This window comes from Neodiprion lecontei, chromosome 4 (assembly GCF_021901455.1).
Source record: "Neodiprion lecontei isolate iyNeoLeco1 chromosome 4, iyNeoLeco1.1, whole genome shotgun sequence".
In the NCBI taxonomy this organism is placed as follows: Eukaryota; Metazoa; Arthropoda; class Insecta; order Hymenoptera; family Diprionidae; genus Neodiprion; species Neodiprion lecontei.
In genome coordinates this window covers 35,836,359-35,858,254 of record NC_060263.1, presented here as the reverse complement: position 1 = coordinate 35,858,254, position 21,896 = coordinate 35,836,359, and the positions used below count along the sequence as shown (strand labels likewise).

Below are 21,896 nucleotides of genomic sequence, written 5' to 3'. Positions count from 1 at the left end.
CGATTGTTACATTCATCGGCGTTGACGGAAGTTTTTCAGTTATAATGCTTACTCACACACACATATATATGTATCGACGAAAAGTTTCTCCACAGTAAGCTGTATGTTTAATTTATGCTGGAATGATAAACATCAATGAATGTCAAGTCCAAATGACACTCGTCGACAAGACACGGCAACGGATTCATTGATTGTATAATAAGAACATACCTATACCTATAAATCTCATAATCTCATACAAGGCAGTCAATTTTACATGGTTAAAATGGCATTCGTTTGTAACAGGTTGAAAGCAAAATAATAATAATACATTCTATGTATAGTCTCTTTTAACCAGATTGTCAGTCGTATAATTAATTGAACAACTCGATAGAGTATATATTGAGCCAATATAAAAAATAACGTAGTCATAAGCCACGTGATCTTTTCCTCTATACGCAAATATCAAATCAGTACGACTGTGTATGAAGTATTGATTCTCGATTGATTCTTTCGATATATTTAATTCATGCGCAATCGAGTAAAAGTAAACCAACGGGAATGCGAAAAAAATTTTGCGCGTTACGCGATTAAGCCCATAGCTATCATAGCTTATTGTTCATGAGTTACTGGCATGATGGATTAACGGTATACTTTCAGAACGAATACTGTACCTAGTTGACTAATGCTTCACTCACAAGCAGCATATCAAGGTTACACCCAACTAAATTCTTATCGACTTTTTCTGAAAATAATTCCTTCGCCTTTGACGCATAATATTTAGCAATATTGAAAATAGTTTGTAGTTCAACAAATTTTTTTTCACCTCCAAGTTCACCGCCGATACGACATTTTCAAAATTAATTCTGTATTGCGATGTACACAACAATTCCCCAATGTGTTTTGAGTCTTAATGGTAATGAATTTACCATAAAATTGCAATGAAATTATACAGATTGAAAAACTTGAAGTTTATAATGGTTCATGGAAATAATACAGATTGTGAGTATAATTGTCGTATCGACATGCTGCAGGGTAATCGATAAAAAGAGTTTGAAACCGTGATACTTGACCTTCGATGAATCAGGCTCTCGAGGCAACTTCGAATTTCATTCGGAACCTGTTTGGCTTTAATTACTTTATCGTATTTTCAGCGCCAGATCAGTATTAAGTGCACATTTTGTTTATTTGTCGAAATCACGCTCTGAACGAAAGTGTGTTGGATCGTTGTTATAATTGCTACACTTTTTGACCCACGGCTATTTATTCTACGTATATGTTAGAAATAATTACTTTAAGGATGATATTTGTAAACTAGCTTTAAGAATTCACAAATGCGCATAATGAAAATGCACTTTAAATATCCGTGTCTTGTGCAACGACATGACAGATAATGTCGGTCAGTGAATAAGAAGTCAGTAAAATTAATCCATCTCCAAAATCAAGACAGAATCCAATCCATGGTCTGATCGCAATTTAAAATAAAGACTGAATATCACAAATAAATAAATTACGTCTATCAAACAAAAAAGGCGCCTTTTATATTACCACTTATTACAAGACATAACCAAGAATAAATAAACAAATTATTGAACAACGTTTTATATATTCACTCTCATACCCACTTCCAAACAGACAACAGTATAGCATATCAATATCAGTTGGACCACAATTTTTTACCGAACAAATAAAACGGTCAGCGAGCATACTTGATCCGCTGATTTTGAATCAGTGGCTAATTATGAGTGGTTGCTATGAAATCGTGTGACCAGAGGCATCTTGTGGAAGAAAATGATATTATTACATGCGCTGCGCAACAAGGCAACAAGTGGGAAAGACATTGTGTGAAAAGAAACGCGCGAATATCGAGGAAATCCACGCAAACACTTCATCAGTTTTACCGTAAATCGTTTTATAACAATTTCGCATAACTTACTGAATACTATTGTATATTCGCAGATATCAAATTGATCGTCATTTGGACGTTCTGCACTATTTCTATATTCATTTGTTGTACGTCACGGAAATTCCAGGAAGACAACTCACACCAGGAAACTCTTCGATAAAATATCAACGTATGTATCTACCAACAATGTACTGAGTGACTTTATCACCTGACATTATTGCCGTCAGTCTCCAGATATTTTTCATTACCAGCAGCGTAAAATGGATCGTAATCGTTGTCACGACGAGATAGTTTTCGTTTATCAATTGCCGCCTGAACCACGTGACGAACTGTGCAGAAGTTTAAAGCAGAGCGGGAAATGGATGGACTTTGCAGGTATATTGTTATGACGTTTAGAATTACCTTTAATTTGAAACGTTCTCGCAGACAAAATTTTCAATTTGGAAAGACTAATTGTAAGGATTTATAATTTATCCTTGAGAAGAATTCACGCACGTAGTTATATTGTGTAAAAAACCGTAAATTGAATGAATTCACAAAACAACGATTATAATTATTGAGTTATTAATGTTGAAAGAGAGAATTAAACTAACTATTTTTAATATCAATTTCAACGATCAACAGATCATATAAAATGTGACAGCGAAACTAAACGGCAATGTGGATCCGAAAACAATCCAATGGATGCATTACTGACTGTGTGGAGTCGTGAATGTCCCAGGATAATAGATTTATATTGTATACTAAACAAAATACATGAGTACAGATTGATGGATGTGCTGAAAAAGTTTGTTAGCAAAGAGAACCACAACCTGATAGATAAGGGAACAGAAAATGCTGATATCATTTCCGGATACGAGGGAAGAAACTTAAATTCGAAAGATTCTAAGATCGGTTCGCAAAACTTTAATCAGATTGAGCCTGCTGTCTCTAAAAATAAAAAGTTTTTGATTTCTGAACTTGAGAACCACAGAGATACAACAAAACTATTAAACAATCTCTCCACTTTCTCATTATCCAACGATTCGTCAGTCCAACTAGCAGAAGCTGGAACCTCGAAGCTTATTAATAAGAAATTCTTACCAGTCGAATCAACCGTGCTCGAAGTTCCATTTGAGGATTTGAAAGTGGCTACGATGGGTTGGAAAATTGTACTAGGTGAAGGTAGTTTCGGAACAGTGTTTAGAGGTGAGAAATGCTTAGTATTCGATTTTTTTGTGATCTCTTTTAAAATAGATTGTTTCTATTTCAATCAGACTGGATATGTCCACCCCTGCAGATTTTTTTTTAATCATGCAATTTTGAGAATATGTTGTTGATAATATTTAATGCCATCGCTTAGAATCGATTCGAATAAAGCAATGAATGAATTGACGTTGGGCACAAAAATATGCATTTATTTGTAAGAATTGCTCAGGTCTAAATTTTAGCGACCAGTATAATGAACGTGTCATGTGAATATTATTACCTCCAGGTAAATTGAATCATAGACTGGTAGCAATTAAAAGGATGGACAAATGGTTGGCTGATAATGTTCAGGACAACAATATACAACGGCAACAGTTGCTGAAGGAAATGGACATTTTGAATGTGTACAGGCATGATAATATCATAAATCTATTTGCTTACTGCATGGCCAGGGAAATGCCTTGTCTGGTGTATCAACTCATGGAAAATGATACATTGAAAAACCAACTTGAGAGGAAAAAGAAAAAAACTCCTCTTACTTGGCTACAAAGGCATGTAATAGCTAAGGGTATCGCTCAAGGCATACTATTTTTGCACACTGGTGGGAGAAGGCCACTTATTCACTGCAACATCAAGAGCGCTAACATCTATTTGGACAAGAATTTTAAACCTAAAATTGGGAATTTTCGATTAGCCGAACAACTCGAAAAGGACAACATGAAAGTAAATAAAATTCAATCATTGTCAATAGTCATTTGTTTAAGGACTCTGAACAAAGTGGTTTTTAATTTCAACAATACCTATCTATTGCATGCAGCCTTGAAATTCTCTGATGGACAATCACAGAAGAGTGATTCTCATCGATTTTTTTTTTTTCAATTTTGAGATTGGATAAAATTATACAGCATCTTCTACTTTCTTGAACATGAAATTTTTCAACTTTGAATTAACTAAATTACTTTTCACAGGCGAGCAGAATCAGCGTTACAACAGCTCATTTACCAGACGATTTTGTCCACAGTAGAAAGCTGTCGACTAAAGTTGATGTGTACAGTTATGGTATTGTATTAATTGAACTAGCCACTGGCAAGATAGCATACGATGGAATCATTAAGATTTTGAAGGGAATGGTAGACAATGAGGAAGGAATATACATACCTTTTTTGAATGATCTTGGTGTGGAAACGGCATACGAAGAAGTGTACAAAATACTGATTACTTTAGGAAAACGCTGCTCCCAAAGAAAGCCTGAAGATAGATTAGATGTAGAGTCAGTGCTTCAAGAACTCGATGAATTACAATGAAAATAATCTCACATGGGGAAAAAAATATATCATTTCATCATTTTTTACCTCTGAGACAGATCTACAAAAGTTATGTTAATAAGTATAAGGCCATATACCTCATTACATTTTCAATATGGTATATTTATGTTATACAATTACACCATGTCAAATGCTGAATGCAGATTAAGATTATTTACTATCAACTTGGAAAATGGAAGAGTAATTTTATGTTTTGGCCGTTTTGAAAGTTTACAAAGTCCTGTAATTAAAGCTTTCAATATCCATCCTCATTCATGGGATAGTCACTAGTCACATCAAAAGATGCGTTGTAAAGATAAGTCATAAAGATTATCTATTTTTATAGTCTTCGTTAGGGCCTAAATGGACTGATTGACTGATGAAAAATATATATTCGAATCTCATTTTCTGGTGAAAATTGAAATCGAGTTTGAAGTGGTATTTTGAAATAGCAATCTGAAGCTTAATAGAGATTTTACAAATTATTTCATACATAATCTATAAAAAAAACAGTTGAACCTATCAGACTTCACCAGTCTGGTCGATACTTGTACTCTAATCTATTATGTTATGACTCTACAATCGAATGTTTATACACTGTAAATGTATAGCAGCATCTATTGATGCCTAATGAATTTTTTATACCAATATACTACCAAATCCATAATCATTACAATATTTTACGTGAATGGAAATTTATAATCGTAAGTGTACAATTCAATTAATGTAACATATTACGAACGATATATGTACAATTAATCTCAGTTATTAAAGATGGTAATAAATCTATTCCAGAAAATCATATTATGAGATCACGAACTTCAAACTCAAACTCATTAAAAATCATAAAAAGCGCAACCTTGAAATCAGTATCATCATATATATGATGAAAAGCTAGATGAATCATAAACTGATCACATTTTACAAGGAAGAAAAAGTTGAGTACAAATTTTCTCAGTCATATGTAGTATGAAAAACCTCGACCGTACTCAACATCTTATAGTAATAATTTGGAAGATAAATCGAAACTAAGAAGCATCGTTGAACTCATCATTCAGAACATAACAGTTGATTAAAAGTTTTATTTGATACCAGTGATGATCAAGTTTGCACAGCTAATCCATAGTATTAATAGTTGTGATCCAATACAAATAGTACAAAGATGGCATAAACTTATTAGTTAGCAGTCTTCTCTGATCAACTATTATGTACACCATTGTGGAATGACAGATCAACCAGTACAGTGGATCCTTAATAGACGTTATTGCAAATTTGAAGAATGAGAATTTTCACAATACAACAAAGTGAAAATATCCTACAACTTACTACTGCATCGCAGATGCCCAGGGTGGACTCATTGGTTGTGGGTTTTGAAGATAGGACATAACAACAGCCGAAATAGAGAGCATAAAACTACTTAGAATTTGTTTGGTATCGTCGCTCACTCTGGAATTAGCGAAACTGATGCATGAACAGTAAAGAGCAACCCAGGCGCACCATTTAAGTCGCATCATCAAGCCACACATACTGAATATCATTCCTAAAATGTTCATATAATCTGGCGTCAAATCATCTCCTGGCTGAGCCTGGCTATTTGATACTATCGGCTTGTATCGAACTTCCTTATCGGGACGACGAGGATCAGAAGAGTTGTTCATTCTGAAATTTATAGTTTATGCATAAATCTTCGATCACGTTTGTAGAATACAGAATTCAGTTTGCTAGGTTCCAACATACTGCAATCGCTTAGCTTGTTTTATCATTGAAAAGACTTGCGATATCGTAAACCGATTATCAGAAAAAACGTTGAACAAATCAGGTTAATCACAGCACGTAGGTGATTCATTAAAAATTTCCAGTGTAACCTAAAATTACTGATTGAGGGCAATCGATGTTTAAGTCAGAAAATTACTAGCAGACTTCACTTACGTATTTTTCTAATGAAATTCGTTTGTTGATTATTACAAAATACAATAATGAAATAGACAATTTGTGGTGACAACAGGTTTGAACTTTAAATAATACGCAGAGATGAGCCTGAGAGGATCTTCGATCGCGACTGTCGTCAACTTTCGTGTCACGATGTCGAAAGCAGAGATGAGTAGGATCGAGAATGTGGCGCTACGGTCGCGTTGTGTTTACTGTTTAGTGACAGCAGAGATGAGTAGGGAGATCTCCAACGCTCGGCTTTTCGTGATACCAGCTAGGTTGGAGCGTCGACGTGACACCTAGGCGGCCACGCACCGAAGGTGGCCCATTTCCGACCTGACACCTAGGCGGCCATGCACCGAAGGTGGCCCACAATCGTGCATATATAGATATACTCGGTCGCTCGAGCAAGCGGTTGCCAATCGCATCCTTGTCCCCGCTCGCACAAATGTTTCCAGGAATGCAAGAATTGGGATTTTTTTGTTTCAATTATGAATGTCAGCGAATAAAAGTATCTCCAGATTTGATAAATTTTGGATTCAATTAGCGGACGCTGAACTAAAATAATTAACCATTCCCAGCCCGAAAACTTTTTTTTTTTTTAATAAATATTATTTTTTTATTGATATGAAAATATGTGACGCCTGGTGTTCTCGAATATTTGTACACGCAGTCTATGGAAAAATATACGAAGCCAGCTCGATAACATTTATGCAAAATGTGCAATGGGCAAGTGGTTGGAGGAAATTTTGTTTTTTCTCGAACTGAATCTTCCAGAGAACCATCAGCGAATTCCAAGCAAGCTCCATAAACATACCGAACAAACGCGCGCTCACGGACGTAGCTGTGGTGTGGCTGAGTGGATACCGCATGAGGATGAATTTTCAATCACAGGTTTTTGCGCGAAGTTTTCCTGTATTTAAGTTAATTACTGCTGCATTTGCTATAATACTGCATTCAAGTCTTAAACAAAACACTAAAAAATTGGTTAACCAATTAATGTAAAACAAAATGTTAGATTGAGCTTAAAATTTAAGCCGGAGTTACATAAACTAAGATAATTACAAGTGCAATATTGTAAATATTGAGCATTTATTGTTCATCTAAATGAATATGGTTTCCTCCTCAAAAAAAAAAAAAAAAAAAAGAGGATGGAGTGATGCGGGACACGGGTTCGATCGCAGTTCACTCTTTTTTTTTTTTTATTTTTAAATTCAATCCCGGCTTTTTTTTGTATTTTCGGAGAGAAAAAACAAATCAAAGAAAGAAAATTTCGAGAGCCGGTCGATTTTTTCCTTCTTTCCTTTTCCTTTTTTTTTACTGAACCCACCTTTTTTGTAGTGGGGGTAACCCAGAAGAGAACAAATAATTGAAACAATAAAATTCCGAGAGCGAATCGATTTGTTCCCCGTTTTTGGCGCCTCTTTTTTGATAAGGAAAAGTTTTGACAGTAATGTAAAATAGAGATTACTAAACACAAATGTGTTGTTTTTTAATAACACCGGCCCACAAACAAAAAAGTGGTCTGTACTTTTGACCGGACCTACCTATCTTTATGTATTTTGACGCGCTGAATCCGAATCTGAAGTCAGTTTTGCCCGTACACACTCAAAACTTTGAGTAAATTGCAAAAAACCATAAAAATCGCCAAAAATTAGCATTTTTGGTAAGAAAAAAATTTATGGAACAATAGACCAAGTATGATTTTTATGCATTTTGGTCCGCTAAACCCAAATCTGAAGTTTATTCAACCATAAGCCTTTTAAAATTTAATTGGGCCGGTGTTATTAAAAAACAATACATTTGTTTTTAGTAATCTCTATTTTCCATTACTGTCAAAACTTTTCCTTATTAAAAAAAAACGCCCATTTTATATCAGTCTTGACGAGCATTTCTTAAGAAGTTTGAGAGATGCGAGATCGGAACGACAAAATTATTTCAGTAGCAACAATGTATGGACCCCTCTCCTTTTCTGATATTGGCAGCCAGTTAAGAGGCTTCACAGTGTTCAGTTTAGTGCCAGCAGCTCTCGAGGTAGCAAGATGGTAAGTGAATTACATAATTATTTTACATGTGTGGAAAAACCGGCAGGTTTGACGATCGTCTATTTACTTTATAGATTAAGAAGAGAAAAAAAGGGAAGGACCTGTAGTCGTATTTTATACTTTATTTAATTTTCCTTGAATTGTCAGACGTTTTTATTTTTGATTGTATTGGAAGAAGATGTGTGGGGATTTCCATTCTAGTGCCCAAGAATATAGTACACATTTTCGATCATTTTTTCTTTTTGGAAAACATTTTCCTCAATTTCCAAATTTCCTTAATTTTTTGGTATTCAAATCGATTCTTAACAATTTTGCGCACAGGTGGGATTTCTTTAATTATTTTTTCCCTAATCCTGAGGATATTTCCTATCTGAGACCACTGTCAATAGGCGAGATTCCGAATATCATAAAATTACCTTTTTTTCTAATTAAAAAGAAAATCACATAAGGCCACTAAGAACTCGAAATGAAAATCTGAAAAAATTAGAAATGTTTTTTTATATTCTAAGCCATTAACGTAAATAATCCGTTTAACGACCATCCTAATAGATATACATTGTATATAGGGCATTCCGCGTCAAATATGCAACCCTCTTCGATTTCGATAATTCTTTAGTATGATGTTAAAACCACGGTTTCAATCGACTTGAAACAGTGTTGGAATTTTTCGCAGATTTCTTTAGCCACCACTGAAATAGAAAAAAATTGTAAAACCAATTCCGAAAAAGCTTCTTTTAAAATTCTGAAGAAATTCACACTAATTTTATAATTAAGAATATTATTTGTAAGTACGACACGATAACGTGATCTCAACATCTACTACTTTTCTAGCAAGTTTTTTTTTCTCATGCCGGAATTGGAGTTTCTATTTATTTGTTCGGTCATAAATTTCTCTATTATTAATGGATTTCAATTTTTCTGAAATTTAGAGGAATGCCAGAAGGCCTGAATACAGTTCATACCATTTCATTCTTTTTTTTTCAGTTATCCAAAGATCCAAGAAAACTAAAAACTTGCTAGAAAAGTAGTAGATGTTGAGATCCCGTTATCGTGTCGTGCTTACAAATAATATTCTTAATTATAAAATTAGTGTGAATTTCTTCAGAATTTTAAAAGAAGCTTTTTCGGAATTGGTTTTACAATTTTTTTCTATTTCAGTGGTGGCTAAAGAAATCTGCGAAAAATTCCAACACTGTTTCAAGTCGATTGAAACCGTGGTTTTAACATCATACTAAAGAATTATCGAAATCGAAGAGGGTTGCATATTTGACGCGGAATGCCCTATATACAATGTATATCTATTAGGATGGTCGTTAAACGGATTATTTACGTTAATGGCTTAGAATATAAAAAAACATTTCTAATTTTTTCAGATTTTCATTTCGAGTTCTTAGTGGCCTTATGTGATTTTCTTTTTAATTAGAAAAAAAGGTAATTTTATGATATTCGGAATCTCGCCTATTGACAGTGGTCTCAGATAGGAAATATCCTCAGGATTAGGGAAAAAATAATTAAAGAAATCCCACCTGTGCGCAAAATTGTTAAGAATCGATTTGAATACCAAAAAATTAAGGAAATTTGGAAATTGAGGAAAATGTTTTCCAAAAAGAAAAAATGATCGAAAATGTGTACTATATTCTTGGGCACTAGAATGGAAATCCCCACACATCTTCTTCCAATACAATCAAAAATAAAAACGTCTGACAATTCAAGGAAAATTAAATAAAGTATAAAATACGACTACAGGTCCTTCCCTTTTTTTCTCTTCTTAATCTATAAAGTAAATAGACGATCGTCAAACCTGCCGGTTTTTCCACACATGTAAAATAATTATGTAATTCACTTACCATCTTGCTACCTCGAGAGCTGCTGGCACTAAACTGAACACTGTGAAGCCTCTTAACTGGCTGCCAATATCAGAAAAGGAGAGGGGTCCATACATTGTTGCTACTGAAATAATTTTGTCGTTCCGATCTCGCATCTCTCAAACTTCTTAAGAAATGCTCGTCAAGACTGATATAAAATGGGCGTTTTTTTTTAATAAGGAAAAGTTTTGACAGTAATGGAAAATAGAGATTACTAAAAACAAATGTATTGTTTTTTAATAACACCGGCCCAATTAAATTTTAAAAGGCTTATGGTTGAATAAACTTCAGATTTGGGTTTAGCGGACCAAAATGCATAAAAATCATACTTGGTCTATTGTTCCATAAATTTTTTTCTTACCAAAAATGCTAATTTTTGGCGATTTTTATGGTTTTTTGCAATTTACTCAAAGTTTTGAGTGTGTACGGGCAAAACTGACTTCAGATTCGGATTCAGCGCGTCAAAATACATAAAGATAGGTAGGTCCGGTCAAAAGTACAGACCACTTTTTTGTTTGTGGGCCGGTGTTATTAAAAAACAACACATTTGTGTTTAGTAATCTCTATTTTACATTACTGTCAAAACTTTTCCTTATCAAAAAAGAGGCGCCAAAAACGGGGAACAAATCGATTCGCTCTCGGAATTTTATTGTTTCAATTATTTGTTCTCTTCTGGGTTACCCCCACTACAAAAAAGGTGGGTTCAGTAAAAAAAAAGGAAAAGGAAAGAAGGAAAAAATCGACCGGCTCTCGAAATTTTCTTTCTTTGATTTGTTTTTTCTCTCCGAAAATACAAAAAAAAGCCGGGATTGAATTTAAAAATAAAAAAAAAAAAAGAGTGAACTGCGATCGAACCCGTGTCCCGCATCACTCCATCCTCTTTTTTTTTTTTTTTTTTTTGAGGAGGAAACCATATTCATTTAGATGAACAATAAATGCTCAATATTTACAATATTGCACTTGTAATTATCTTAGTTTATGTAACTCCGGCTTAAATTTTAAGCTCAATCTAACATTTTGTTTTACATTAATTGGTTAACCAATTTTTTAGTGTTTTGTTTAAGACTTGAATGCAGTATTATAGCAAATGCAGCAGTAATTAACTTAAATACAGGAAAACTTCGCGCAAAAACCTGTGATTGAAAATTCATCCTCATGCGGTATCCACTCAGCCACACCACAGCTACGTCCGTGAGCGCGCGTTTGTTCGGTATGTTTATGGAGCTTGCTTGGAATTCGCTGATGGTTCTCTGGAAGATTCAGTTCGAGAAAAAACAAAATTTCCTCCAACCACTTGCCCATTGCACATTTTGCATAAATGTTATCGAGCTGGCTTCGTATATTTTTCCATAGACTGCGTGTACAAATATTCGAGAACACCAGGCGTCACATATTTTCATATCAATAAAAAAATAATATTTATTAAAAAAAAAAAAAAAAAAAGTTTTCGGGCTGGGAATGGTTAATTATTTTAGTTCAGCGTCCGCTAATTGAATCCAAAATTTATCAAATCTGGAGATACTTTTATTCGCTGACATTCATAATTGAAACAAAAAAATCCCAATTCTTGCATTCCTGGAAACATTTGTGCGAGCGGGGACAAGGATGCGATTGGCAACCGCTTGCTCGAGCGACCGAGTATATCTATATATGCACGATTGTGGGCCACCTTCGGTGCATGGCCGCCTAGGTGTCAGGTCGGAAATGGGCCACCTTCGGTGCGTGGCCGCCTAGGTGTCACGTCGACGCTCCAACCTAGCTGGTATCACGAAAAGCCGAGCGTTGGAGATCTCCCTACTCATCTCTGGTGACAGTGTGAGATATCTGATATTTGTATGCCAAATACCTACGAGATACTCATCCTTGATGTATTTATACAATAATGATGTTATATGGTTGAAAGGTTTTTTAACTCTTTTACACTGAGACTAATGAATAATGATAATTTTCCACTATATTGAGTAGTTGTAAGTTTTATTGTATATGTATTTTTATTTCTACTTGTATTAACATGTCACACTAAATTATTAAATTGTTTCTTTTGGCACTATTATATAAAATCAAATTTCTGTAGCTCAATTTCACATATAATGTTACTTGGCATGGAGTCGCTATTTAGGGTAAAGAAACTGAAAGAAATTGAAACTTCAATTGTATTGCAGTCGAAGTTCATCATTTTGGAGTAGAAAGTATCCACTTCAAGAATTCTACAAAATGTGTAAAACATTTTGATTACAATTATACCTAACTTAATTTTGTGGCAGGAAATACTGGTCAATTAGATGAATAATACTAGAGTAGCCTTACTATTCTAAATAATATGAAACTTAACCAACTAATATGGCAGTCATATGATTTCACAATTTATAAACATTTACACAAATCAATAATCGAATTTTTTTTACAAACACATAATGAACTTCTATGCTAATTACCGGTATTTGAAAATTTATATCATATGGCGAATATGCAGGTCCTAATCGCCAAACTTTGTTATCTTATTGTTGCCGAAATGCCTGTTTCACATATACATCAATAAATGCCATGCAAAATAAAACTATGCACATTACATTCAATACTTCGTGTAGAACCTCACATATATCTATAAATTCAATTGTCTCTGCTTTGATTCTTTGACGGAGTTGAACTGTATATGTTTTGTATGTTTCTTTTCCAATCGGACATGTGCATTTCGTCATCATGTGTCAAAATTCTTTCGTCCCATCGGATGTTGCTTTTAATTGGAGAAGCATTGGCATTTTCGTGCATACTGGAACTATTCATACTTTGAGTTTGATAACCAGTATCTTGAGCAAAATTAAAAGTACTTTGCTGCCCTGAAATTCCTGCAAATGTGTTGTTCTGATACGCATAACTCTCGTTGGAATGCAATTTGCACCAATCCGCAGCTAACTTTAAACGATTCACAGTTTCCTTTTGCTGACGATGAGTGAGAGAGGAATCTTCCGTAATTCGATCTTCATATTCAACTTGTGTTGTCTCATCCCCTAATAGTATCATCTCGATAGTTTCATTCGGTTTTGTCTGATTTTTCAATTTCTGCGGTTCTACAAATTTATCTATGTCTTCAGTAGAGCTACTCAATTTGGTGCACAGCATAGAAGTACCTTGGAAACAGAAGAAAAAGGTATTAGATCCTCATTTAGCTATGCAAACGGACTAATACAAAATGTATGCATCTCCAGCAAAAGTGCAATCATTGTACAATGTGTTATTAATGATTGATGGTTAATATATACCTAAAGTTGACCGATAACTAAACATTGAATCATTATGCTCGTCATCTTTGTCAGTCTTTTTCTCTTCAGTCACAGAAGCCTCGATGCTCATGTCAGTCGTAAAATCTAGCCTAGCCACAGAACGAGATACTCGAGATCTGATACTTTGACATGAGATGTTACTATTATTGTTACCAATTGGAGAGATACTCGGAGGTGATAAATTACTGGCGCTAGCTATTGGTGTACCGTGATCACGCTCAAGTTTTCGTGAACTTCTCTGTAAAATTTGAAAAATAGTGAATAGCTTTTTGTATAAATGATAGCTTTTCGAATATATATCACATGATGTTTTACACACCAACGAAAGATTGTGATTATAAAATATAATGTAGTAAATTAGTGAATACCTTCAGAGGTAATCCTTCTAAGAGCATGCCACTTTGAGTGGGGCTACAAGTAACACCTAATTTCATTAAACCGTGGGATTGTACAGGTGAAAGTGACATCAAACTATACTGATCATCTTCAAGATTATCATCGTGATTGAAAAACAACTTTCTGCGTAGAGAACTATTGCTCAAATTAGCCTCATCATTTTCGACTTGCTGTTGCTCCTGGAATTATAATTAGTTCGTAAACTACAAATTTGAATTTAACGATAATGGTGACAGGTAAATTTGCAGCTTTTACTGCAGTAATTCAGTTCCTTTTCAACCTTAACGTAGTTTAAAATAATGCAAAATTCTTTTCTCAATGTTCTTTTTTTTAAATGCTTGGAAATAAAGAATTGTGTCTCTTGATATTATTTAAGGTCCATATCTATAAAAGGCTTTCATAACTTGATAATAGTTAACCACAGAGTATACATCACGATTCATTTTCTACTAAGAATGGTTTGACCACAAGAACGGACATCAGACATTCACAGAACTATGTTGGAACACATATGAATGTAAAAGTTATAATCGTGACTGTATATGACAGAGATAACTGAAATGAAAAAGTTTATAATATATCTTACTAGTACACGAACTCGCAGAAGCGTTCTGTAATCTAAATGACCCGTAGAGAAAGTTGAAGGAAATTTTAGAAATATAATTATAACTGTTGTACTGCTATAATTTTAATTGTTGTAATAATTAATTACTAAGTGTATATTCTACATCATAAGACCGTGATTCAAACTACCTGTGTAAATGTGAAGTATGGCTTTAGAGCTTCCTCTAAATCCTTGGGTAAATCAGGAGGTAAAGAAAGTAGAGTTTGTGTCCAACCTGTAAGTAAATGAACTTTGACTAACTGGTATTTGTAATTAAAAATATGCACAACTTACTATCTTTTTTTGCTTTATGAGAATCTCTTGTGCTGTTCAAGTCTTCTTGAGGCCTTGTGGGTGTCGAAATTTCAATCTTTTTCAAGTCTTTCCGCTTGGAATCCCATGGACTTGGGAATATTTTGTTTTCACGAAAAAATTTATCAATAGCAGCCTGCGCTTTAATCTCAATCTCAGGATCTGAACAATGGAATTGTTGAACAGGAGATTCTTCTATCCGAGCTGGTTTAATAAGAGCCAGTTCTTCAACGCTCCACATGAAATTGGGCGAGTCTTGTCCCGGACTAGAAACCTGCTTGAGCATTACAACAGTTAGCAAGATGTTGAGAATATTTTTTTGTAACATATACATAAGAAGGTTGACTTTGTGCACTAAAAAGTACGACCGAAACACCTGATTCCTCTCAACTGCAAAAACAGTTAGGTAACGTTGAAAACTGTCAGGTAATGTTCATTACCTACCAGTTATACGTTACCTAAGAGTTTGGGAATTGTTAAGGAATCAGCCGCGTCGCACATCCTCTTCGGTGTGCGGGGTCGATCTTCCCATTAGAGATGTTACAAAAAATAGACTACGATAACATACCATTTCTCCATTAGTGAAAGAACATCATTCAATTCAGTTTAATGGTTAGCGCTGTGTACAAATGTCATATCTGATATTAATAAATCAGCCAAAATAAAAATTGAATGTAAATACCTGAGTAAACACGGTGGGACTAATCACAGATAAATGTAGCCTATTAGTGAGGTTTGCTTCGAACGGGTTCTTTGCTATGAACTTTGTGATCCCAGACGGTGGAGTAATGTGATTTGGCAAAACAGTAAAACCACCAGTGCTATTCTGATATGCAGTTTGTTTATGTTTAGACTCATATTGTTTTACAGGAGTCCTCAGACTACGGGGACTTTCTATTGGCGACACGTGTCGATTTATATCACTTTTATTTGGCGTTGACCATTGCACTTGCTCCATCACAGCTGAAAATCCGTTTCAACATGCTAATTATAAATTTAATATCATAGATTTGTTTGCAGAGGTAATAAAATTGAAGAAATATCAAGAAGACAAATACTTTTATTAGATTCACAGTGCATTTTTTAGCATTTGAAAACATAATAAAATTAATAATATATCCAGAGCCTTCACATAATAGGATTGAGTATTTATATTAGATTTATCGGAATACCATCAATTGTTTCGGTGATGCGGCTCTGTGAAAGATATAAGACATCTGTTTGATACGTAATTTTTACTGATGAGAATTGGAAAAAATTAAATACTGTCGAGCTGGGATTTGAACATCAAAGCAATGATGAATTTAATTCCAAGCACCAAGCAAGCGATTCACGTATCTTTGTACCAAAACTAAATTCCAGTAAATTTTAGACGAGAACGAAAATACCTATCCATCGTGAAAACAACAGTTAACCCCTCAGTGCCTAATAAATGTATAAAAATGGGTACGAGAAAACCTTTTTACGTTACGGAATTTGATTCTAGATTGATGAATATTCAACTTGTTGATGAAAATGTATGAAACTTGCCTTTCGTTCAGTTATAACTTTTCCGGCGAAGATACTCGTGTACCTTATGTCAGACGTGTTTATAAAATATACACATGAGACTACACAAGTAGTGAAAACTGAAATGCGTGAATTGAAAAAACTTGTTAACAGTAATCATACACATTAGGTTTCTTTAGCACCAGAGTGTAATTGGTTGCCGGGATGCCCAAGTTCGACTAATCGATGATCTTGCAATGTGATTCGTGGTAAGTTTTCACTGCCGCCTTATACTCCGCTCCCCGCCGACTCGTTTCGGCACTTATACTAGGCCCTCTCATTTTGGGAAACGATTTGTACACATGAAGTTCGTGTTCCTTGTATAGTCTCCATGAAATATACACTTCGCATCTCCATTCGGTACCCGTTGCCGAAAATTGTTGTTTAAAATATGAACCGCGGCCAATAGGATCCGTGCGTTTCCTTCATGGAGGAACGGAACAGAACTGGTTTTAAGAAATCCTAATCTGAACGCCCGTGGGTAGGAAAAGCGGCGAAAAAAAGGGAGAGAGCAAAAACGCGGGTCTGTAAATCCTCCACGGTCTGTATCATTATCGTTCGTTGAATCTCTCCGTGTTCGGAGAGCACAATGGCCGATCTTGCGCGAGCCTCATGGTACGCGCGTCACGTAAAATAGTTTTGTGTATTCTATTTATAATAATGCCAAATATTTTACGACGCGATAAATGTGTCGGGTGATCAGTGATTGTGCCTGATGTCCACAACAGATAAACTTCCCGCAGTTTAAACGTAAGCAATCGTCTTACATAATTTTACTCAGTACTCTCCGTCACATATTGAGAATATTTTAGGTTATGAATATATCGATATACCGTAATTCAAACTTTTTCCGAATGCAACTGCATTCCGATACTGCTACAGCAAACAAAGTTTTCCTTCGCATTCACCTGCTGCTCTCGCACGGGGTACCCTCGAGCTTTTGAGCTCACCTGAAGAACACGATCCGCAAGTTTGGTTAGGTGCCACATATTGACCAACCACAACCCATTTATTCCAGCAATAGTATAAACCCCCTAAATATTCCAATACCAACGACCATCTCTTCCAAAGCCAACTGGTTTCAATGAGCTGTGTGTGATTTGACGCAACGTTGAGCAAAATTCTGGTTAGTCCCTGTTTCTGCTGTGTCCTGAATCTGCGATGCACTTCTACTTAACACTAGTTACAAGAGCTGGATAACGGCATATCATGCTTTTGTTTAATCAATTTTGTTTAGCTTGATGTAGCTTTCAGCAGTCGTTTTCTGCCTCTGAAATTTGTATTTTTTCGACTCTGATGTTGATTGCTTTATTAATCATAATAAAATGTTGAATTTGCAGATAGCCAATGAAATGGCGGAACAAGAGCAGCATGCGCCAGGCTGCAAGCGAATGTCTTTGGATAAAATAATTGAATCTATGACGGCAGATTTGGAAAATTCTGCAGGACAATATGTCCAGTTTGGCGTAACTCCTCCTTCGCAAACTACTGTACAACCACCACACGGTTGGGGTGATTACACACCTGGACAAGCTCGACACTATTTGACTAACCAGCCTCCGCTGTCTGCGCAACCTGGTAGGCAGCCAATGAATCCTATTCCATCGCCAATCTACATGCCAGAGATACCTCCGTATGATCCACCGTCGCCTGACCCCATGTATTTTCCACCACAACCGATTAATCATTTGGGTTTGAATGAGAATAATAATTTGGTCGGAACGATTGACGTCGGTGGTGGGAATTACATTAATGTGATTTATAGAAACCCCACGCAAATAATGGCTGAACAACGTCAATTGAATACCTTGACGTCTTACAATTCTCATAATGCGGATCGCGAATATGGCCTGTTTGGTGACCAACGACAAATGCCGATATCTCCTAACTTGACTCCGCAAAGCTCTAACGGGAAACAATTGATCGATAACTTGGTTGGAAATTGGGTGCCAAATCAATCTGGTACTTACAGTCCTTTTGGCGGCTCGCCAAATGTTACACCAGTACCGCAAAGCACGCCAGAGATTAGAGAAACTGAAGAATTACCTAGAAACTTACAGGATATTCATCACAAAAAGCCGAGAATGGTGGCAGAGGTAAGGCCAATGCGACCCTCCTATTCTGATGTTTTGACCAAATCTGCACCAACTCCTCCACCCCCGTTGACTCCGCCAGCTACTAAGCCAAAAATTGAAACTACTGTGAAAAAGAATTCGATTAAAAGTGCAAAGAACAAAACCAAGCCAGCTGTGTTAAAGAGACAAAATTCCTCGGGTAGCGAAGACCATAACTCACCTAAAATCCAAGTTCCCAAAAAAGTTTTAGAGAAGAATAATTCAAATTTACCTAGACGCTGGGTGTCACTAGATAATCTGGGTTCACAAACAGAATCTCACGAATTGAACACGTTTGACAGATCTGAAAATATCGAGAAAAAGAAAAGTTCCAAGATCTTTAAGAAAGGTGATAAAAATGAGACATTGAATAATACAAAAATACAGAACGGTAGCTCAAAATGTGCTCCGAATACTCAAAAGCGTCCGATACAAATAAATAATAATTTGACAACAATAAATATTTCAAGTCAAACTGTTTCGCTCGATAAAATAGAGAAAAATCAACAAGCTAATAACAAATCTGCAAAAGATGACAAGAAAATTACTAAGGAAAAATCCATCAAAAGATCCCAAGCAGAGAAAACTCAGCAGATCAAAAAAGGGTACAGAAATAGGAAGAGAGAAAGCAGAGAATCACCGGTCAAAGATTTGTGCAGGAACTTGAATAAGCACGTTTTTCGATGGAGCAAAATTGGATTGAAAATTTTTTACTGGCTATTTCATTTAATCTCCGATGTTGTCAGCATGAGCGCAAACCTAGTTGCCCAATTGTAGGTTATTTGAAATATGATATAATTGAATACACGGGTATTTGAATCTGATAAAGCTTACTACTCATTTCTTTATTTTTCAGGGGAAAGTGTGCTTGGTTTTACATGCTTATATATCTGAAATACTCGTGGGTCTATGTAGCTGGCACATTCTCAAAAGTAAAGTTTTTAAATGCAATGGGAAAACGATTAGACAGCTGGATTGGATGGAGTAGATTTGCGTTTTGGGACAAATTAAAATCCAAAAAGAAAGAGGAGCAAGAAGAGAACACTAATTGGATTCCTGGTGGGTTAGAAGCAAACATTGCATTGCCTAGTACTGGCGAAGAAGCTATGAAGAGATTACTGGCTTGCAAAGGGAAAGACCCGTACAGTATATTAGGTGTCACACCAACCTGCTTTGATGATGACATTAAAAAATATTACAAGAGACAAGCTTTTCTAGTTCATCCTGATAAAAATAACCAGCCAGGGGCAGAGGAAGCATTTAAAATTTTAGTTCATGCTTTCGACATCATTGGTGAACCGGTAAGTTTGTAAAATATTCAGGTCTCACAATGGATCATACATCTTTGTTTCCTGTTGTGAGTTTAAGAAACAAAAGTATTTGTATATTTTTCAGGAACGTAGACAGGCGTTTGATCAAACTAGACAAGTTGAAGCAGCCTGGGGTGAGCTGAGCGATCTGCTATCTCAGTTGCATAGAAAAATGGAACAGGCAGCAAACACAATAAGATGTACAAACTGTGGTCATAGGCATAAACGCATTCCAACACATCGGCCATGTTATGCTGCTCGATTCTGTGCTCAGTGCAAAATACGGCATAGTGCAAAGGAGGTACATATTTCATTCATGCGATATGTTCAATCTGAATTTTTCATTTGTTAACCTTGGGATGACAATTCATACAAAATACGAAAATTTCTCAAGTTAAAGCAATTTCATTAGTTACGCTTTTCTTCAGGGAGATATTTGGGCAGAGTCTCGGATAATGGGTTTTTTATGGAATTACTATGCCTGTATGGAAGGTGCGGTATATGATGTTACGGAGTGGGCTGCTTGTCAGGCTGGAAACTTGAAACATCTGAGAGCCAATACACATAGCGTTCAGTACAGAATTGTTTTAGGGCAAAGACCTCCGCCGCAAACAATTAATGGAGGTAAAAAGCGTCAGCAAGTGGATCCTAACACAAGGTACACCCTTATTCATATTATCAAGAAAAATACTACATTTTTTAACATCAGCCAGGCCATAAAATTGGAAGGAGAATGATTTGAATTTGAAATCATTGCTAATTTTGTATTTTGAAACAACAATGAAAGTATTACTTTCTGTAGTACAGTTTACAGAAGTTGATATAATTATTTAATCAAATGGAAAATTATTTTGCAGCGAGGCAGATTTCGAAGATTTTCTGAATAATTTATACAATCACAGCAAATCAGGGAGTGCATCGGCAACCGGAGATCCAAAAAGTGATAATCGTCGACGTAAAACTAAACGCAAGAAGTGAACCTCAGTGATAAGAGATTTTTTGTCTTCTAGAAATGCATCCTGTGTAACTGCTGGTTAATATACATACATAAATGTACACGAACAATCTCACACTTTATTCCCTAAACTCTGGGTTGTATTTACAGAGAAAAAATATTATCCCACAATTTTATAATCATTTAATGTTGATTTTTTCCATTTTTTTAAAATCGTTTCTCGGTAATGACTAATTTTAGTCCACTTTTACTCAACCGCTGCATCTTGTTTCTACAGTGAATTAATGACGAATTTATTATCAATCAACAATAATCATACATTGAGTAAATACTTTGTACCAATGTGTGTGGGTGATTAAAACGAGCCAATCCTAGAATTAGTAGTGATCTGTAATAGAATACAGAATTAAATATGTACTACTAAAAAGTTTGGCTCGTGAACTCTGCCCAATACAGGTAATGTTTCAACTGAATGCCAACAAATGTTGAAAATCAAAGTTGTAAAACCATGCGGCTGTGTTGGAATAGTACCGGCATGAAGTGATCACATACTGAATTAACAATGAAACATGATACAAAATAGTAATAGGACATCCCTAATTTTACTTAACATCTATGGATTTGATCAGTTGTCTAATGTTTGTTAAATACATGAGGCAATGATAAATTCAGAAAGTTGAATGAAATTGAGATTCGAAAACATTATAAATAGAACGTGTAATTTTGTTTGATAATTCAAAACGAAATTGCATTAGTAGAAGTTGAAATTACATTGATAACTAAAATTATGTGGAAAAATGCTTGTGGAATATAAAGTGTCGAGAAGCTATTTGCAATACTCATTGAACACAATATAACATCAGGTGCTAGGAAAAAAAAACTGAGGACTGTGTAAGTGATTTTTGTTGAAACATCATTCATGCATACCGATGTCCTGGCTATTAGAATCTTTCAGTGCATTAGAACATTTTTAAAAATAATCTCAAACTTATGCATGGTGACTTCACCCAGAATTTGCTTATCAAAATTCTCTCAAGAATTTTTAGTAATATGATTCGATTAATACTAGCACCAGCATTCATCTGAGCATTGCCAATTGAAACTTGTAGTACATACGTAATATATAGGTTGAAATATACCCAACCCTCAAGCTCTGAAGT

The 21,896-nt window shown here is 35.2% G+C and overlaps 4 protein-coding genes across 10 annotated transcripts; 2 read left to right on the top strand and 2 right to left on the bottom strand.

Moving 5' to 3' along the window:
• Positions 1-1,740: 1,740 nt before the first annotated feature.
• LOC107220334 (pelle-like serine/threonine-protein kinase pik-1) lies at positions 1,741-5,166 on the top strand. Of its 4 annotated transcripts, none has more exons than XM_046738568.1 (6): positions 1,741-1,881; positions 2,013-2,054; positions 2,140-2,260; positions 2,510-3,073; positions 3,360-3,796; positions 4,042-5,166. In XM_046738568.1, the coding sequence occupies exons 3-6, from the start codon at positions 2,146-2,148 to the stop codon at positions 4,375-4,377; spliced, it is 1,452 nt and encodes a 483-aa protein (XP_046594524.1). In that variant the 5' UTR covers positions 1,741-1,881; positions 2,013-2,054; positions 2,140-2,145; the 3' UTR covers positions 4,378-5,166. The 4 variants fall into 4 exon arrangements, with proteins under 4 accessions (XP_046594524.1, XP_046594525.1, XP_046594526.1 ...); XM_046738569.1 differs by having other exon boundaries at positions 2,137-2,260; XM_046738570.1 differs by having other exon boundaries at positions 2,113-2,260.
• Positions 5,167-5,430: 264 nt separating this feature from the next.
• LOC107220335 (protein Asterix) lies at positions 5,431-6,473 on the bottom strand. The gene is made up of 2 exons (XM_015658896.2): positions 6,307-6,473; positions 5,431-6,036 (listed from the first exon to the last, which is right to left on the bottom strand). Exon 2 carries the CDS (start codon positions 6,033-6,035, stop codon positions 5,703-5,705), a length of 333 nt encoding a protein of 110 aa, XP_015514382.1. The 5' UTR covers position 6,036; positions 6,307-6,473; the 3' UTR covers positions 5,431-5,702.
• Positions 6,474-12,255: 5,782 nt separating this feature from the next.
• On the bottom strand, positions 12,256-16,661 carry LOC107220332. Of its 2 annotated transcripts, none has more exons than XM_046738566.1 (7): positions 16,340-16,661; positions 15,492-15,772; positions 14,792-15,083; positions 14,647-14,747; positions 13,866-14,072; positions 13,477-13,735; positions 12,256-13,344 (listed from the first exon to the last, which is right to left on the bottom strand). In XM_046738566.1, the coding sequence occupies exons 2-7, from the start codon at positions 15,765-15,767 to the stop codon at positions 12,827-12,829; spliced, it is 1,653 nt and encodes a 550-aa protein (XP_046594522.1). In that variant the 5' UTR covers positions 15,768-15,772; positions 16,340-16,661; the 3' UTR covers positions 12,256-12,826. The 2 variants fall into 2 exon arrangements, with proteins under 2 accessions (XP_046594522.1, XP_015514375.2); XM_015658889.2 differs by having other exon boundaries at positions 14,647-14,732.
• A 30-nt stretch (positions 16,662-16,691) lies between these two features.
• Positions 16,692-20,843, top strand: LOC107220330 (dnaJ homolog dnj-5). 3 transcript variants are annotated; one of them, XM_015658887.2, is made up of 7 exons: positions 16,692-17,107; positions 17,376-17,483; positions 17,698-19,244; positions 19,328-19,772; positions 19,867-20,082; positions 20,210-20,439; positions 20,639-20,843. In XM_015658887.2, exons 3-7 carry the CDS (start codon positions 17,710-17,712, stop codon positions 20,757-20,759), a joined length of 2,547 nt encoding a protein of 848 aa, XP_015514373.1. In that variant the 5' UTR covers positions 16,692-17,107; positions 17,376-17,483; positions 17,698-17,709; the 3' UTR covers positions 20,760-20,843. The 3 variants fall into 3 exon arrangements, with proteins under 3 accessions (XP_015514373.1, XP_015514371.1, XP_015514372.1); XM_015658885.2 differs by having other exon boundaries at positions 17,240-17,483; XM_015658886.2 differs by lacking the exon at positions 17,376-17,483.
• The last annotated feature ends 1,053 nt before the right edge of the window (positions 20,844-21,896 follow it).

What these genes read in the sequence shown, in the direction of transcription:
- LOC107220330 (XM_015658886.2), top strand. Translation starts at nt 17,710, where the DNA reads ATGGCGGAACAAGAGCAGCATGCGCCAGGCTGCAAGCGAATGTCTTTG. An exon ending in TCGACATCATTGGTGAACCG is followed by an intron (nt 19,773 to 19,866) that starts GTAAGTTTGTAA and finishes TATATTTTTCAG; the next exon opens with GAACGTAGACAGGCGTTTGA. An exon ending in CAAGTGGATCCTAACACAAG is followed by an intron (nt 20,440 to 20,638) that starts GTACACCCTTAT and finishes ATTATTTTGCAG; the next exon opens with CGAGGCAGATTTCGAAGATT.
- LOC107220332 (XM_046738566.1), bottom strand. Translation starts at nt 15,767, where the DNA reads ATGGAGCAAGTGCAATGGTCAACGCCAAATAAAAGTGATATAAATCGA. An exon ending in GTCCCACCGTGTTTACTCAG is followed by an intron (nt 15,084 to 15,491) that starts GTATTTACATTC and finishes ATGCTCAAGCAG; the next exon opens with GTTTCTAGTCCGGGACAAGA. An exon ending in TAGAAGGATTACCTCTGAAG is followed by an intron (nt 13,736 to 13,865) that starts GTATTCACTAAT and finishes CAAATTTTACAG; the next exon opens with AGAAGTTCACGAAAACTTGA.
- LOC107220334 (XM_046738568.1), top strand. Translation starts at nt 2,146, where the DNA reads ATGGATCGTAATCGTTGTCACGACGAGATAGTTTTCGTTTATCAATTG. An exon ending in TTTCGGAACAGTGTTTAGAG is followed by an intron (nt 3,074 to 3,359) that starts GTGAGAAATGCT and finishes TATTACCTCCAG; the next exon opens with GTAAATTGAATCATAGACTG. An exon ending in TCGAAAAGGACAACATGAAA is followed by an intron (nt 3,797 to 4,041) that starts GTAAATAAAATT and finishes TACTTTTCACAG; the next exon opens with GCGAGCAGAATCAGCGTTAC.
- LOC107220335 (XM_015658896.2), bottom strand. Translation starts at nt 6,035, where the DNA reads ATGAACAACTCTTCTGATCCTCGTCGTCCCGATAAGGAAGTTCGATAC.